Raw genomic sequence first — 15882 nt, 5'->3', positions numbered from 1 at the left:
ACCAAAACGTTGTGATTGGTTTAAATCGCTCTAAACAAGGAGACAGATTAATATAAGCACTCGATGCGTGTTTCTGAATCCTAATTGAGAATAGGTTAATAATTAAACTTGCATTATTCATAATAAAATATTGTTTACCCTAACGCTCTAAACAATGGAAATTAAACCAATGACGTAACATAATTTTCATTTTGATGTACGAACAATGAGATTACCTAGAGTCCTTTAGATTCTGAAACAGCGAATTCATAGCTGTTGATATAGTTAGTTGTAATATACGTTTATGAATACTGATGACGATAAGTTGCCATGTGCCCTTGATGTGCCAAGTCCAGGCAGTCATCTTGTTGTAGTCATTTGTGGAGTTAAACAGAAGAATTTACTTGTTTTCAGAATCCGTTGATTTATTTGCTAGAATCTCATAACCTCAGAAGATATCAATGTATGTTACTCGTTATTTTTGTTTGTTTCTTTAATTCTTCGTCATTTTATCCTTTTCTGCACCCATTGTATAAAAAAATTTAATCAATGTGTGGTTCGTTTGATCTCAGTTCTTCATTGGTTAAAATCAGATGATGACGCAGAATTTTCTTGTTTTCCTCTGAATGTCCAATTGTGACGACATGAAAAGGGCGACCATGTCTGATGATGTTGCATAGAAAGAACAAACCTTTTTGCAGATCAATCGCAAAGAAGAAATAACTTTGCTTACGTATTGTTTGAAAATCATTAGAGAAACAGATTCCACCACCGAATCTCGTGTAATGCGATATTTATCCACTCTCGACAGTTAAATTTCAAATATTTAAAAGCCACCCGTTTTAAAATTGAAATTTTAACTGTCTCGAGTGGATACATATCGCATCACACTCGACACAGTGATAGCATCTATATGTATCATGTTGGTGAGAGACTCTCATAAAGCACAACTCAAGCGACACTTTTTGTCGGGTTAACTCTAGTGAATTTCTTGTTCATTCACCAAGAAAATGTATTGAAAAAAATTTAAGCGGTACCGAAACGTGGAAAATGAACTCATAAGTTTTCCAATCGGATTCATCTTGAAATACGTTCGAAAGCTTAATAAACTGAAAATTAGAAAAAAAGTATTTGTAATGGAATCTAAGATAAAGATAATAAGGATTACTATAGAAGTGGCAAAACAATTTAATGTTAAGAAAAACAAACAAAGGAGTGAGAAAAAAGATTGGATAATACTACAGGAACCGGTCCTTGAAATAGTAAAAACGAATTGAATAATTACATAATTTCAAGGCTGAAATTCCAAATTTTTAAGACAAAAAAAGCCGAAGCAGACAGAATAAGGTCTAAGGTTGATTGGTAGAGACAAGTGATACATGTACAGAAACTTGGTAAAAAGAAGGGCGCGGAAAAACTAATCACTAGAATAAAGGCTTCAGATGGGAGGTATAAAGATGATATTGAATCTATTCTAGAAAATCTAGTAGCATTCTACAAACAATTAGTTTAGTTCGTGAGGTGCATTAGATGCTGCAAAAAAAACATAGCAAAATATATATGTTATATATTCTGCAAGCAGAATCACTTTCTGCATCAATATGAAACTTAGAAAACAAGAGTTATCGTTGATGCCCAAAATTGTTTCTAAAAGATACTCGATGCTTTAAGAAAAGTAATACAACTCCAAATAGTCAGTTTAATGGGGATTAACATATTGGGATGGAACTACTATGGAGAGAAACTTTGGACAATTTGAATAAGAATTAAGCTGACATGAAAGCAAAACAAGGGAAGTTTATTCATGATATATAATTCACACGACAGAAAAATACAAAAACAAATAATCGCTAAAACGAAAATTTTCAATTTTGTAATGAAAAATAATCACTATTTTACCTTTTTTATATACTGTAAAATGGTGGAACATGTTTGGCGGGAAATTTTTGAAATTTGTTTAGTTGAGTATCAGGTGTCATAAACGCAGAAATATGTTATTTTCAAATTGTATTTATATGGATTTAGGAACATTGCAAACTATCAAATGAACGGGATAACAAAATTGAGAATTGTGAATAAGAAAAAACATAAAAAGGATTTTTTTATTCAAATCTCTTAAATAACATACGAACAATGAAACATTCTTTGCTAAATGTGAGACATTTGGAAAAGAATGTATTATTTTTGCGTGATCAAGGTAGTGTAATTACCACTTAAATATTAAAAAAAAAAAAACCCATCATTAATATTGCTATCAACTCCCCCTTCAATCTATGCATTTTCCTATTGTGTATATAAGCCCCGGGATATAAGCTATGTCTATTGTATACTTATAACAAAAAGACAATTTATGTCAACATGTACATATCATAAGCAAGTATTTACTCACCATATCTTTTAATAACTCCTTTTCAGAAAACAAAATAATAAATCCTACTTTTTATGGATGAATTATATATTTCCTTTCAGATGAATTTTAACAAGAAACACGTTGCAAAAGATCACTCTACCGGAATGTAGTAAAATAATTAGCATATCAAAAGAACTAAATGAACTGCTATTACATTAAAACTGCTTAATTGTATTTATACAATGTTTATAAGTTGCTCCTGTGAAAAAAAAACCATATATAGGTATAATGAATGCGTTAAACAAATGAATATATATGGTGTGATGTGTAAATATATAGATATATTATAATCATATGGATACATGTTTAATATTTATATTTGGAGTTTAATGTTCCTCATTTGCATTTTCCCCGACACATGAGACTGAGAATGTTGGACCTTATTAGTGGCTTCCCTGGACAACTCAGGGATGACATTACAGGTAAACTATTAAAATATATAATAAAAAAAATAGAATACGCTCTAATTTTGTACCATAATGAAATGAGAAACATTGATAGATTATGTTGAACATATGTAACAATCACTGTTATAAAACCCTCACATCAATGTAAGAAGTTGACGTATACCTGTAAACTGACATTCAGAACCAGTAAATGCTGATTTACAACTACATTGATAAGTGCCGTCCTGGTTCCCTGTACATATACCACCATTTTGACAAGGAAAGCTGCCACATGGAGATGAACCTGATATTTGATTAAAAAAAAGTATGATTATAAAGGAACAATTGGCCGTTTCAGAATCTAAAGCATCATGGGTAATTTCATTGTTCGTACCCCAAAGTGAAAATAACGTTACGTCATTGGTTGAATTTCCATTGTTTATAACGTTTTAAACCAATTAAAACGCTTTGGTGTATGCTTTGGAAAATATTACCCAGGATGCATTAGCTTCTGAAACGGCGAATTGTTTGCACTGATCCCTTCCACCAATAAATTGTTTCCATTGCCATGATGAAGTAATATTTTGTTTTAAAGTGAAAAAGTCGTTTACATAAATATTCAAATTGATTTTACGAAACAATGTTTATTGTTAAAAGTTGCCATTTTTTGTATAACAGCTATTTCTCAAACCACGCCTATTTTGGGGAGAATTATATTATTCATAGAAAATAAATTTTGTTTACATACTGGTTCAAAGTTCTGATCTGTAGGATGCATCTCATAGAGACATACCTTGGGAAAGTTACCAGAAAATATACATGTGAATATTGTTATAGTTATTAACATGTACTTACAAAGTCCCTTCTGTAGAGTGATCAAGTCCAGCCCAATGTCTCCTTTACTGGTAGGTCCTCTTATACCTTGTATTGAGATCTACAATTTGGATAACACTTTAATTACATGAACAGACACGTGTAAACTGTAATCATAGGATGATTCATACAATTATAATAAAAGAGCAAAATTAAACTGAACTAACTCGTCACCATCAAGTCATTAAGTGACCGTAGTCAACTGTACTATGGATATAATATAATTCGTTGGAAGCCATTTTCCGTGAGTTTCGTTGTTAAAGATGAACCACGATTTCAAATGTTCAACAAATAACATAATTTCAACGGGCTTTGTATACAGAGATTGGCAAAAACCACGAAATTAAATATCCACAAAAATGCAAGTTTTCAGCAATCCACGAAAATTGATACCCACGAAAATAAACGAATCCACAGTATTTGACAAGAGTTTTATACCTTCATCCTGGACATCCCACTTTAAACATGCTACCTTTAATTTTGTTGGTTAATGTCATGATTACGCAGGACTTACTTGTATTTTATCTTTATTACCTTTAAGTCTTACAAACACAAAATAATATTCATGGGAAGTTTAATATCGTATAAGCGATAATGATTTTAGAGTTTAACCGTTTCCTTTAAAAATGTATTGTACAGACAAAAAGTAAAATCACAAAAATACTGAACTCAGAGGAAAATCAATTTGGAAAGTCCATAATCACATGGCAAAATCAAAAAAACAAAAAACAAAACGCATCAAAAACGAATGGACAAGAACTGTCATATTCCTGACTTGGTACAGGCATTTTCAAATGTAGAAAATGGTGGATTAAACCTGGTTCTATAGCGCTAACCCTCTCACTTTAATAACAGTCTCATCAAATTCCGTTACATTTACATGATGCGTTAAATAAACAGTCACAATCAATAAAATAGTCAAAATATGGGAACATCAGTCATCATCGTATAACAATTTAACAGGACACAACAACATCTACTATCTACGAACACATGGATTGATTTGAGTGTCTGACGTCAGAAAAATTATATACGTCACATAAATTTGTCGTGACAATAGATATAGATCATAGGAAATTATCAGTCATTAAGTGACTTCAAAGGAAAAGTTCGTAGAATCGCGATAAATTGCAATACAATATTAATGTGATTTTGTGAAATGACGCTTACAACTGCATCTGAAAATTGCGGTATCGGAACAATGCTCGAGTGCCACTGCTCCCCCTGGTTTCCTGTCCAAATTTCAATTTCATTTTCACTGTTTCCTCTTTCACCTGCAGTGATGACCAGGGAACCAGGATCACTATACATATGATAGTGATATTGCATACAGAATGGGGAATCTGAAGAAAAATAACAGGTGAGTTAACAGACAGAGTATGAAATTTATTTACTAAGATAAAAACTCATAAACCAATGTATTTTAATTTAAAAATATTTTTGTTGTCTAGGGGCAATTGATAATGTGATAATAGAAAAAAATTATATCGCGGATTTGTCATCATTTTTTTAAACGAATGTACTTAGTGCTTTTGCATTCTTAAAATTTGAGCAAAATAGGTTTTCATTCAAAACTCAATGATTTGTTTAGTCTGACATACATGTAATGCAAGCTTCTTATTTCTTATCAACCAATAATTTCCATCTTATAAGCAGCTTTAGCGTCCCGTATAGCGGATTATTTTTGGGGTTGTAAATTTTCTCGATTTTCCTTGAATAAGATAAATAAAAATATTTCGTGATTATTTATTTTTGCGGATTAAAAACCTTTCTACAATACCTGGCAGTTTGAATGTAGAGGAAGTAAAAGTTGCCACATGATTCGGCTGCCTGGGTGATGATGCTTCAGTGAAAGCGTAGTATTCTCCTGAATATGCAACATCAGGGCCTGTACTAGAGCTAGGAGTTTTGACCTAAAAATGTAAAACAAGCACATACATTAAGTTACAAAGAACAAATATATGTTAATTTAGGATAAAGTGTTTCGGGTACCAGGTATTATAAACATTTGGTTAGCCAAAGTTTTTGTCTAAATCAAAAAGTTGCAAAATTTAAACAATCATACATTTTTGTTGTTTATTAAGGGGGGGTGTCGTAATTTCGTAATGGTAATTGCTTTGTTCTGCTGAGTATCACGATTTGCAGCTTTTAATTTTATAAGATATTCACGCCAACTTGAAAATATAATTGGACAAATATAGTTTATCATTGGTTTCCTCATAATTTAGAAAGGATTCTATTGACACGAATGAAATAAAGACTTGGAAACATGTCCCGATTAACAGGGAAATAAAGTATGTGTATTCAGAACGATCTGATACCTCAGTAAAGTTTATTTTTTTGCAATTATTGGTTAACCGTTCTATGTCGTGTCAACTTTATACTGATTAAAAGGAGCAAATATTTAATTTATACTTATTGATAAATGAAAATAAATAAGATTGAATTAATGTTAAACTTACGTATGATTCGCATCTGGGCATTAGTTTCATTCAAAATTTATTGTTCAATTAGAATGAGATGTATAAAACGAAACATTTCCAGGAGAGAGGACAATATTAAAGATGAAGGAAGAAGGAGCAGTATGATGCACAAGCGGGTAAGAATTATTGCTTCATATTGATTCTGCGAGGAACTCCGTACCTTTTTAGAAAGGTTACATTTAATTGCAATTATGCATACTATAAAAATCTTACATTTGTTAGTGTCCAGTTAAAATTATCTCCAGATGGTGTATTAGTAAAAACACAATCATTTTCGCCTGGTGTAAATTCACATGTTAAGGTATCAGCCATCGTAACGTCTAAAATAAGATAATTTATTTAGATATCAAAAGGAAACTGTCACGTTGGTTATACAATTTTCAATAATTGACTAGCTACATGGGAATGAATATTAAAATTAAAGTTTTTCTTATTATGTACTTGACATGTGAGGTCAGTGATTAAAAACAAACTGGAACTGAATCTCAAAAAACAATAAGTGGTTGCAAAATATTATATATTATGATATATAATGTTTAACGTAGAAATGGTAGATAGATAATGGTTTTTATCTGAATTATTTTCAAATTATTGTCTTGTTTGTATAAAGCAATTTATCAAGTACTATCTTGAACGAAGACAAAACCAAATAAACCTCCAGTTTAAGTAACTAATTTCGCATTTTTCTAACATAGAAATAAGAAGGTGCGGTATAAATGCCAATGTTCGTTAAAATTTCTAATAAGACACTGAATCAGTTATAATGCTTAAATGACTGAATACATAAAAAAAAAAAAACTGAGAGTTTTTTCAATGATTTTGTTTCTTCACCTCTTTCTAAACTACTCTACTAAATAGTATTTTTTTTACATCGGAAATATTGTTGATAGAGACAAAATGACCGTCGAACAGACTAATCATGGATTTTATATCAACTACATACGAAAATTTATTTTCTAGCACTTAATGGACAAAGCTCGAATAGTGAGTAAATATTTATCATTGAATAGTAAAAAAAATATACAACACATTTTCTGAACACTTTACCAAGTTTGTCACATACAGTAAGTCAGCCTAGATGTATTATTTCACATTCTAGTATATACACATCTTGAACATACCAATAGAAACTATCTGAATCACAAAATATCTTTGATCCCTTACCTTGTAGTTGGCATGTTTCCCCTACCCATCCAGAGATACATGAACATGTAAATGTACCAACACTGTAGTTTGGGAAACACTGTCCGCCATTTACACAGGGTGATTGTCCACAGGGATCTATGTTTGAACCTGTACAAGATATTAATAAAACAAAATATAAACTTGAAAAAAAACCCCACATAATAGCACTGACCTAGAGAAATAGGAAGGCTACCTTCATGAACAATTCTTTAATTCATCACAAATTTAGCTCAGTTACATTTCAAAATAATTTGAACAATTGATCAAAAACTTTATCATATCAATATTCTAGTATTAACAGAGTGTTAATGGATCTATAGTAAACTGTCATACAAGCTAGAGGTTTATTTATTTCATCGAAACAAGGTTTACCCCACCATTTATATATTTTGCCATGTTAATGTACTGTGTATTCAAATTACCCGTTATTTTCTATGGTGTGTGTCAATTGTTTTGTAGGTTGATCCTATAACAAAATAAATTAAATCGTTTTAATTGGTTTTCAACATTCATTATTAGATCAATAAGTTTTACTTACAAGGCCCTCTCGTCAGTAAAATATTATCCACAGCTATATCCCCCTGCCAGCTTGTTCCTCTAACACCTCTAATTGAAATCTAAAAAATAAGGCTCCATATATGAATAATGTATTCTAAAAACAAGCAAGTGTTACAAGATCTTTGTAAAAAATCTCTAAAAGAATACACATAACTTAGATTTATAGTAGAATAAAAAAAAATAACAGTTGGGTAAGATCATATTGACAAAATTTATAAACACTATTACTGAAAGATAACCCCAATAAAACTATATTAAATACTACGGATAACATTAACATATTCAGTATGAATCGTTCGCTTTTGTTTAGTCTATACATATACCATTTGCTTAGATACGAGAGATATGACTAATGAAGTCATTTGAACTCATAAAGTGTTCCCCAAACTTTTGCATGATCACTTAAGCACTATTTCATGTCTATATCACTTTATAATAGTTATGTTTAAACCATATATATAGAATACGTTTGCAATGTTTATAATCTTAATATGATGCATATGACAACATGATATATAAATATTTTCACAAATAGAACAGTAAACCAAGCATGAACAATAAAATTAGATCTAAAAAGTACCAGGATTCCCAAAACGTTTCTGACTACAAATACTTTTTGTCAGAAAACAATAATACGACTGCACTTATTGTGCGAATGGCGACGTTTAATCACAGTATATATATGTAAACGAACACTTTTCAAATAAGTGGTTTAGTTGCCAATGAAGCAGCCATACACAGGATAACGAACATATTTACTGACCACGAGATCGTCATATGGGGTTATTGTTGTCTGTGACTGTTGCCACATATCACCTTGGTCACCATTTCGAGTCAGAATTGAATTCTTATTGCCATTTCTTTCACCAGCTGATACAACAAGGCTGCCAGGACTCCCCAACATGTGAATGGAAATTGACAAACAGAAAGCGCCACCTACAATAAAACGTTTTATACATAATTCAAGATAATAATAGCGCTATGTATATTACTGATATACATGTATAATGAGATGATAATTTGTTATGGAATTTACTGTTATTCTGATAAGGTTATGCATTCCTGATTTTATGTATCTATATGGTCTTATTCCTTATTGCTATATTTTGTCCGAGTGTTGGTTTGTATCGCAGTTGGTCTAAGGACACAGTTATCGTCCTTTGGTTTTTGTTGTCTACGAATATAGTCCCTTGTGTAAACAGTGTATAACTTGCATGTTTTATTTGATACACTTTTCCAATTTATTTCTTGATATTAAATGCATGAAATATTAGGTAGGGGGATGTTATTACATGTCAAAAAAATTTGGGTGCTGAATATTTATGTTAAGTAGTGAATTGGTCCAGTTCTAAAAGGTCAAATTTTATCACGACTGAAGCTGTCAAACTGACTTTTACACCCCCTTTACACAGAATTGTCAATATTTTGAGTTAGAGCTGGTAGGAATTTCTATAATTTTGATATTATTTGTCTCACTGGTAGTACACTACACTGTAAAAATCTTTTTCAGAAAGAGCAGGTGCAATTTTTTTGAATTTGAATTTATTTTCTAAAAGAAATGCACTACGAAATAACTGTGTTCTCGGGCCATTTGATGCATACATAGTAGGTAACGCTTATTCTTACACCACATACTTTTACACCACATACTTCAAAGTATGTGATGTAAGAATTATAAAATTATCTTTTAAAATATCCAGAATATAGTTTTTTTTTCTAATATTGATATCTTGTTTGTTTGTGTTTTTAGTTTCATTGTAAAAGACAACATACTTGGAAGTTTATATTTAGTTGTGTCCATGACTGCTACGTCATCTTTAGAACTAGGTAAAGAGGCTTCAAGATAAGTGTACATCGTCCCAGAGGCAGCGACAGTTGGCCCTGTGTCAGTACTTGGTGTAGGTCCCTGTGTTAAAAAACAAATCAATACAAACAAATTTGATATTTTCATCAGGTATAAGATTATGCAGATTCTTGCAAAACATCATTTCTCAACTGCTTCAAGTTTGTAATTTTTGGTTTTAAAAGTATGGATCCGAGCGTCACTTATTAGTTGTTTGTAGACGAGAATATCTCAATTGGTACTAACTAGCAATTTTTTTTTACTTAAATAAGGCCGTTAGTTTTCTCGTTTGAATTGTTTTACAGGGTCTTATCAGGACCTTTTATAGCTGAGTACGCGGTGTGTGCTTTGCTCATTGTGGTAGGCCGTACGGTGACCAATAGTTGTTAATGTCTGTGTCATTTTGGTCTTTTGTGGATAGTTGTCTCATTGGCAATCATACCACAGCTTCTTTTTTATAAGCTAGTTTCACAATATTTGTTAAACACATTCCGTCCTTAAAACTAAAAACAAACGAATAAAAAGTTCTTTTATCATCATTGATTTGTTATTAACGAGACCCCTCTTTAACTTTAAATTAGTATTTTTATAATTCATTCTTAAATTAAAGAAAAAAATTGAATAAAAAAAGGCAGTTGTTTTTACTTACTTCGATTGGACGCCAATCAAGATCATCCCCTTCCACGTTATTGAAAATGCAATTTGTATCTGCCTCAAAGTCACATAGAAAGTTGTCACTGTTAGACTTATCTGTAAATTGATAAAAATTATATTCATGTTTGATGAAAATAAAGTGAAACAAGTTCAAGTGATTCTCAACCGTCTACATGATTATATGATAACTGTCCTTCTTTGATTTTCATGACTGCCAAAATAGTAAAATCCGGTAATATTAGTTTCGTTTTCGATAAAAACATGATTGTCTTCATTCTATATTTGTTTTGTTATCATGTTACAGTGACAACGATGTGTGAATCGTGATATTTGTTTCTCTCTTTTGAAAGCTATTATTGCTTTAACGGCATGAAAATCACATACTTGCCTTCTAATGTACCTCGGTTGAGGACCTAAAAACAATCCTGTCTTTTGTATATTAATTGCTTTTATTTCCTAAAATTTTCTGATGAATTTTAAAATCAGACACACGCGTATTTCTGTTCGAAAGATAAACGATCACAAGCCACCCATACATCTTAGGAAATGGTTCGTTTAACATTGCCATAAAGCGCTCGGTTTGGCTAACCACAATACCAGGTTCAACCTGTCATTTTTCCTTATATGTCATGTACAAAGTAAGGAATAGCGCAGTTGTTATGTAATTGTTTTATGTATGTCGCACTATCGTTTGTATTTGTTGGGTTTCCATCGGTTTTAATTTGTAACCTTGATTTGTTTTCTCTCATTTGATTTATGACTTTAAAACAGCGGTATACTAGTGATATCGTTATTTTAAACGCGTACCGGAGTTTGCCTTTTCAGAATATTACGGACTGTGGGTAATTGGATTTTTCGTACCCCAAAATGAAAATGAAGTCACATCATTTGCGAGTGTTTATTTTTTAGTACATTTTAAACCAATTACCAAATCTTACATTATTCTGAAACGTCGAATTAAACCAAAAAAGGCAAACAATGTGTAAAAAGTATTATGATATCAATCACAAACCTATAACAGAACAGTCATTCTCTAGAAAACCCTGGTTACAGTCACATGAAAATGTACCACCAGTACTTGAGCAAATGCCACCCATGTTACAAGGCTGACTGTAACACGGATCTACATTGCTACCTGTAAATTTAAAGCATTTTTCATTATTTTTCTTTTTGTTGAATAAAAATAATCATCATAGATACCAGGATAACATTGTTGTACGCAAGACGCCCGTTTAGTGTACACAGGACTCACCAGTGACGCTCAAATAAAAAAGTTAAACCAAACAAAGTACGAAATTGAAGAGCATAGACCAACCGAAATTCTGAAAGGTTTTGCCAATTAAATCTGATGTTATCTATTCATGGGGGTAATTCATGTTTTTATAAGAAATATGTTTCAACACTTAAACACTTCATGCGTCCGAAGTTGAATTTCATCTTAATCATGTTAATGTATTTTCCCAAATCTAAAGTTCTAAACAGTTATGTACTTCTAAATTCAAAAGTTAAATCATATACCAGTAAATACGTTGTTGCCCAATCAGATCGATCAGATTAAAATGTTAAAAGCATAAAGATTAAAACTACTGGTTTTAATCAATGCATATCGTTATCTTTCTTTACTGCATACATATGACAGAGTTGTAAAGTCACAACTAGAAGTTTGAACATTTATAACTGGAGTATGGTCCTCCCAACTGGAGATTTTTTATTGACATGTTTATCGCCGTTAATACTAGTATCAGCGCTAAAGAATTACTCTTTTTTGAATAACATTGTCAAATGAAGGTTTATTTGTGTATTCTTTTAATCGCAATAGGTTTATTTTGTTCGTTTCCATATTCCATAATTACTTAAATGTTTTTGGTAAAAAATCTTTTGTGTCAAAACATCATTTATAAATACTTCTGTAGTTGACGAATTTCTGTTTACTTAGTCTCAGCATGACGGTGATCTATTTATTAGCAGGGGACGCTTCTTATTGATACAATCAATATCGATATTTTGAGAGTACATGCTTCTCAATCATTGGATTGCACTGGACATTGTTATTTATTCTATCTGTTTGTGTTGTTCATACAAAATTGTCAACATAATGGAATTTGACAAGTGAGAGGTTTAGCTAGCTGTAAAACCAGGTTCAATTCACCATTTTCCACATTTGAAATATGCCTTAACAAGTCAGGAATATGACAGTTGTTATCCATTCGTTTGATATGTTTGAATTTTTGATTTTGCCAATTGATAAGGGACTTTCCTGTTTGAATTTTTCTCGAAATTCAGTATTTCTGAGATTTTACTTTGATTTGATGATTAAATTTGCATTTTGGTATACTACTTTTGATATTTCTTTTGTAATCTAAATATTGATACGCCTGCGAGACAATATTTTCTTTTAAAATACAAAGATAACAGATGTAATTACCAAATGTGTTTTACAATTGTTTTAAGGAGGCTCGAGGGTATAAAAACTTTGAAAAAATTGAGCAGTTATTTTTCACTTCAAATTTTATTTATTACCTTTATGAGATGTTACTTTATCATGTGGTACATAAATGTACAAAATCATTCACAAGTTTCAATTTGTGTGGGCCCCAGATGACTTTTAAAATGTATATATCATTAAAAAAGCTCCAAATTATCTGCCTTTGGTGCAAAAATGCTATTTTGTGGCATTAACATTGAAGTATCTGTTTTAACTCATCGGTGACGTATATTTTTTATTATCATTTTGAAATAAGCTATACTTAAACTCAACTGTTATAAAAAATTATCGATTTCTGTAATTTAGTTCTTTTTTTGAATAGATATTACCTTTTTTTCTCCTATTAGTTCAACAGAAAAAATGTTACTTTACAAAAATGTATGCTTCTTTCGAAGGCAGATTCTGAGCGTTAATAAACGGTGACCCTATCTTTTTATTTTATTTTTCTATTACGTATAAGATAAAGTTATATTGTAGAAGAATATAGCCAAATGCTATATTGAAATAAAATTTCGGTTTAGGCCCGCGAGCCACCTTAATTAGAAAAACATGAACATCGTAAAACAAAAATTAATAGTACGGATTGCATTTTTATGATGATATATTTAATAATACATATCTTCTGTTTATGGTTGTGTATAAAACACGTATTTTAAAAGTTTTCAGGAAATATGGTAAAATTTCAGCTTATATTCCACAGTTTGTCTTTTTTCTTTCTGTTATAAAGAGGTTATGTCAACTGATCGGGCGGAGCTTATGTATTAATTTTCATAAGGACAGTCTATTTGAAGATGTGTGTGATATGGATGATTGCTGTTATAATACTGATGCAATTATCATCACTAATCAGTGTCACCAAACACATATACAAAAGAACTGATTGAATGATATGGAACGAATATCTGGACACTTCATTATTGAGCTTATACCAAAAACTACTGTCTATAGATGGACTGGTCTTAAATCAGCGAACTATTTAAACGCCGCCAAGTTCAGTGAAATAAATCTAGTAATGAATAAAATATTACTGATTTTTTTTATTGAAACCCTTAGCTTTGTCAGATGGCATGAAAACACAATCATTGGCAAGGGAGATTTTTTGGGGAATGAATAGCCATCTCTATTTATTTCTACACATGCGTATTTTTTGTAATTTTGCACACATTTACTTCTGGCATTTTGTCTTGCAGAAAATACATTTTATATCCAGTCGTTAAACTGAAGAAATATTAATTTGTTAATCTTCCTACCCATGTCATAAAAAAATACGTCCCCTTATTCCAGTAAACTTACTGCATGTCCCTTGATGAACAGTAATATCATCAATAGCTATATCACCGTGAAGAGTAAATCCCTTTGAAGCACTTATGATGAGCTGGAAGTTAATGTTAATAAATGATTAAATCTTGTATATTGAAAACACATTACAAATACAATTTTACAAAATAATGCAAGAAAATCAACAGCACATACACAATAGCGGAAATTTACACTTATTATATTTATACTCCTCGTGCAAGCTTTAATATAAACATTCATTTAAGTTCATGTTAAAGAAACATATTATTGAACTGATCTATATATTGAATGGTTGAATGTCCCCTAACGTATATTTAAACTTTACTTTTATCTTGATTTCATTACTTTAATGTTACCTGAACGGCAACGTGAATTCAACACATAATTAACTAATATACAGAAGCTATTGTTAGTCCTCTATAAACTTTGTAATATACATTGTAAATATAATTGCTATACTTTTATCTATCTTTTAATGATAAGTTGTAAGGTCTAAAACAGTCATTACCAATTTGAACGGCATGACAAAGGAAACTATCGCATTATCTTCAAGATACTGTAAACCATAATAAATATAAGTACATATCTCTAAACTAATATTTTTAATAATCATAGCAGTGAAAGGTAACATGTAATAATTCTAAATGATGTTCATGTTTAATGACGATTTGAATTTGAACGATTTTAAAGCTATTAAAAAAGGGCAAAAGACGGTCGACAAGAAAATGGAAGGACGGAAGGAAGCGACGGTCAAGGGTAACACTTCATACCTTTCGTCCTGTACTGCCAGAGAAGTCTATAGCAGCTGTATACCATACATTTCCTTTGTTGCCAGTCTTAGAAAACAACACATGATCTATGACACTACCAGTACTACTGGTTCCTGTCCCAACAATCAAGTCTCCCATATATCCTTCTTTACCATACATGTGATAGGCAAACGAAAAACAATATGCGGGACCTGCAAAATTAGCATTACAAGTATAGTGAAATAACATTAGCCATTTTAGAAGTCAAACCGACAAGGATTGAATTTAGTATAGAATCTTATTATGGTAAGTTTGGGTATGTTAAAGAATCATTGAAGCAACTCAGAGATTCATAAGTTTCCTTCCATAGTTGAATTTGTTTAAGGTGGAACTGTAAATCTTATCAATGTAAATCTCCACTGTTCCTCCTAATAATTATAAATATAATGTTTTGTTAGATAAATCAGAAAAGTCTGGATTACCATATTGTAATACGCTATGAACACCATAGAAAAACCCACACAAACGACAGTAGATGCTGTCTTAATTCAGGTGCGAATACAGTGACCATTTTACTACTGAATCTACTATTGCTATTTTACTAATAGCTATTACTCTACGGTTTGGTCAAACATTTACCTTCAAACGAAATATCTGATACCAAACTTGCTGTATCTTCATTTGATTGTCCTGACACCTCTATATAAGCATAGTTGGATCCTTCAAATGCTGAATTTGGTCCAGTATTAACAGACGAAGTAGATCCCTAAAACAAAATAACAGAAATCATGAAAGATATTTCACTTATAGTATATAAATATAAATTATTTTTCATCTCATAAAAAAATCATGACTTAAGTGCAAAGAAAAGTGCCTTAAAAACTAGTAAACTAATCAGTGCATCAAGATTTCTAAAATTCAATAATAGGAATAACGCAAGCCTAGCTCCATTCATGCCATTGGGACATGGATTATTTT

General features: G+C 31.2%; 1 protein-coding gene across 1 annotated transcript in view; it reads right to left on the bottom strand.

The window, feature by feature from the left end:
- Positions 1-15882, bottom strand: part of LOC134689988 (MAM and LDL-receptor class A domain-containing protein 1-like) — a 60333-nt gene that overhangs the window by 5074 nt on the left and 39377 nt on the right. Inside the window, exons 27-40 of the mRNA XM_063549960.1 lie at positions 15544-15670; positions 14926-15116; positions 14150-14231; positions 11384-11506; positions 10367-10467; positions 9648-9780; positions 8638-8810; positions 7855-7933; positions 7296-7424; positions 6345-6451; positions 5429-5561; positions 4819-4991; positions 3631-3709; positions 2960-3079 (exon numbers count right to left, since the gene is read on the bottom strand). Of these exons, the coding sequence (XP_063406030.1) occupies positions 2960-3079; positions 3631-3709; positions 4819-4991; positions 5429-5561; positions 6345-6451; positions 7296-7424; positions 7855-7933; positions 8638-8810; positions 9648-9780; positions 10367-10467; positions 11384-11506; positions 14150-14231; positions 14926-15116; positions 15544-15670 (1750 nt within the window). The remainder of the gene's footprint in view (positions 1-2959; positions 3080-3630; positions 3710-4818; positions 4992-5428; positions 5562-6344; positions 6452-7295; positions 7425-7854; positions 7934-8637; positions 8811-9647; positions 9781-10366; positions 10468-11383; positions 11507-14149; positions 14232-14925; positions 15117-15543; positions 15671-15882) is intronic.

This window comes from Mytilus trossulus, chromosome 11 (genome assembly GCF_036588685.1).
Source record: "Mytilus trossulus isolate FHL-02 chromosome 11, PNRI_Mtr1.1.1.hap1, whole genome shotgun sequence".
Lineage (NCBI taxonomy): Eukaryota > Metazoa > Mollusca > Bivalvia > Mytilida > Mytilidae > Mytilus > Mytilus trossulus.
The sequence above is the reverse complement of the archived record's forward strand: the minus strand, read 5'-3'. Positions and strand labels throughout refer to the sequence as shown.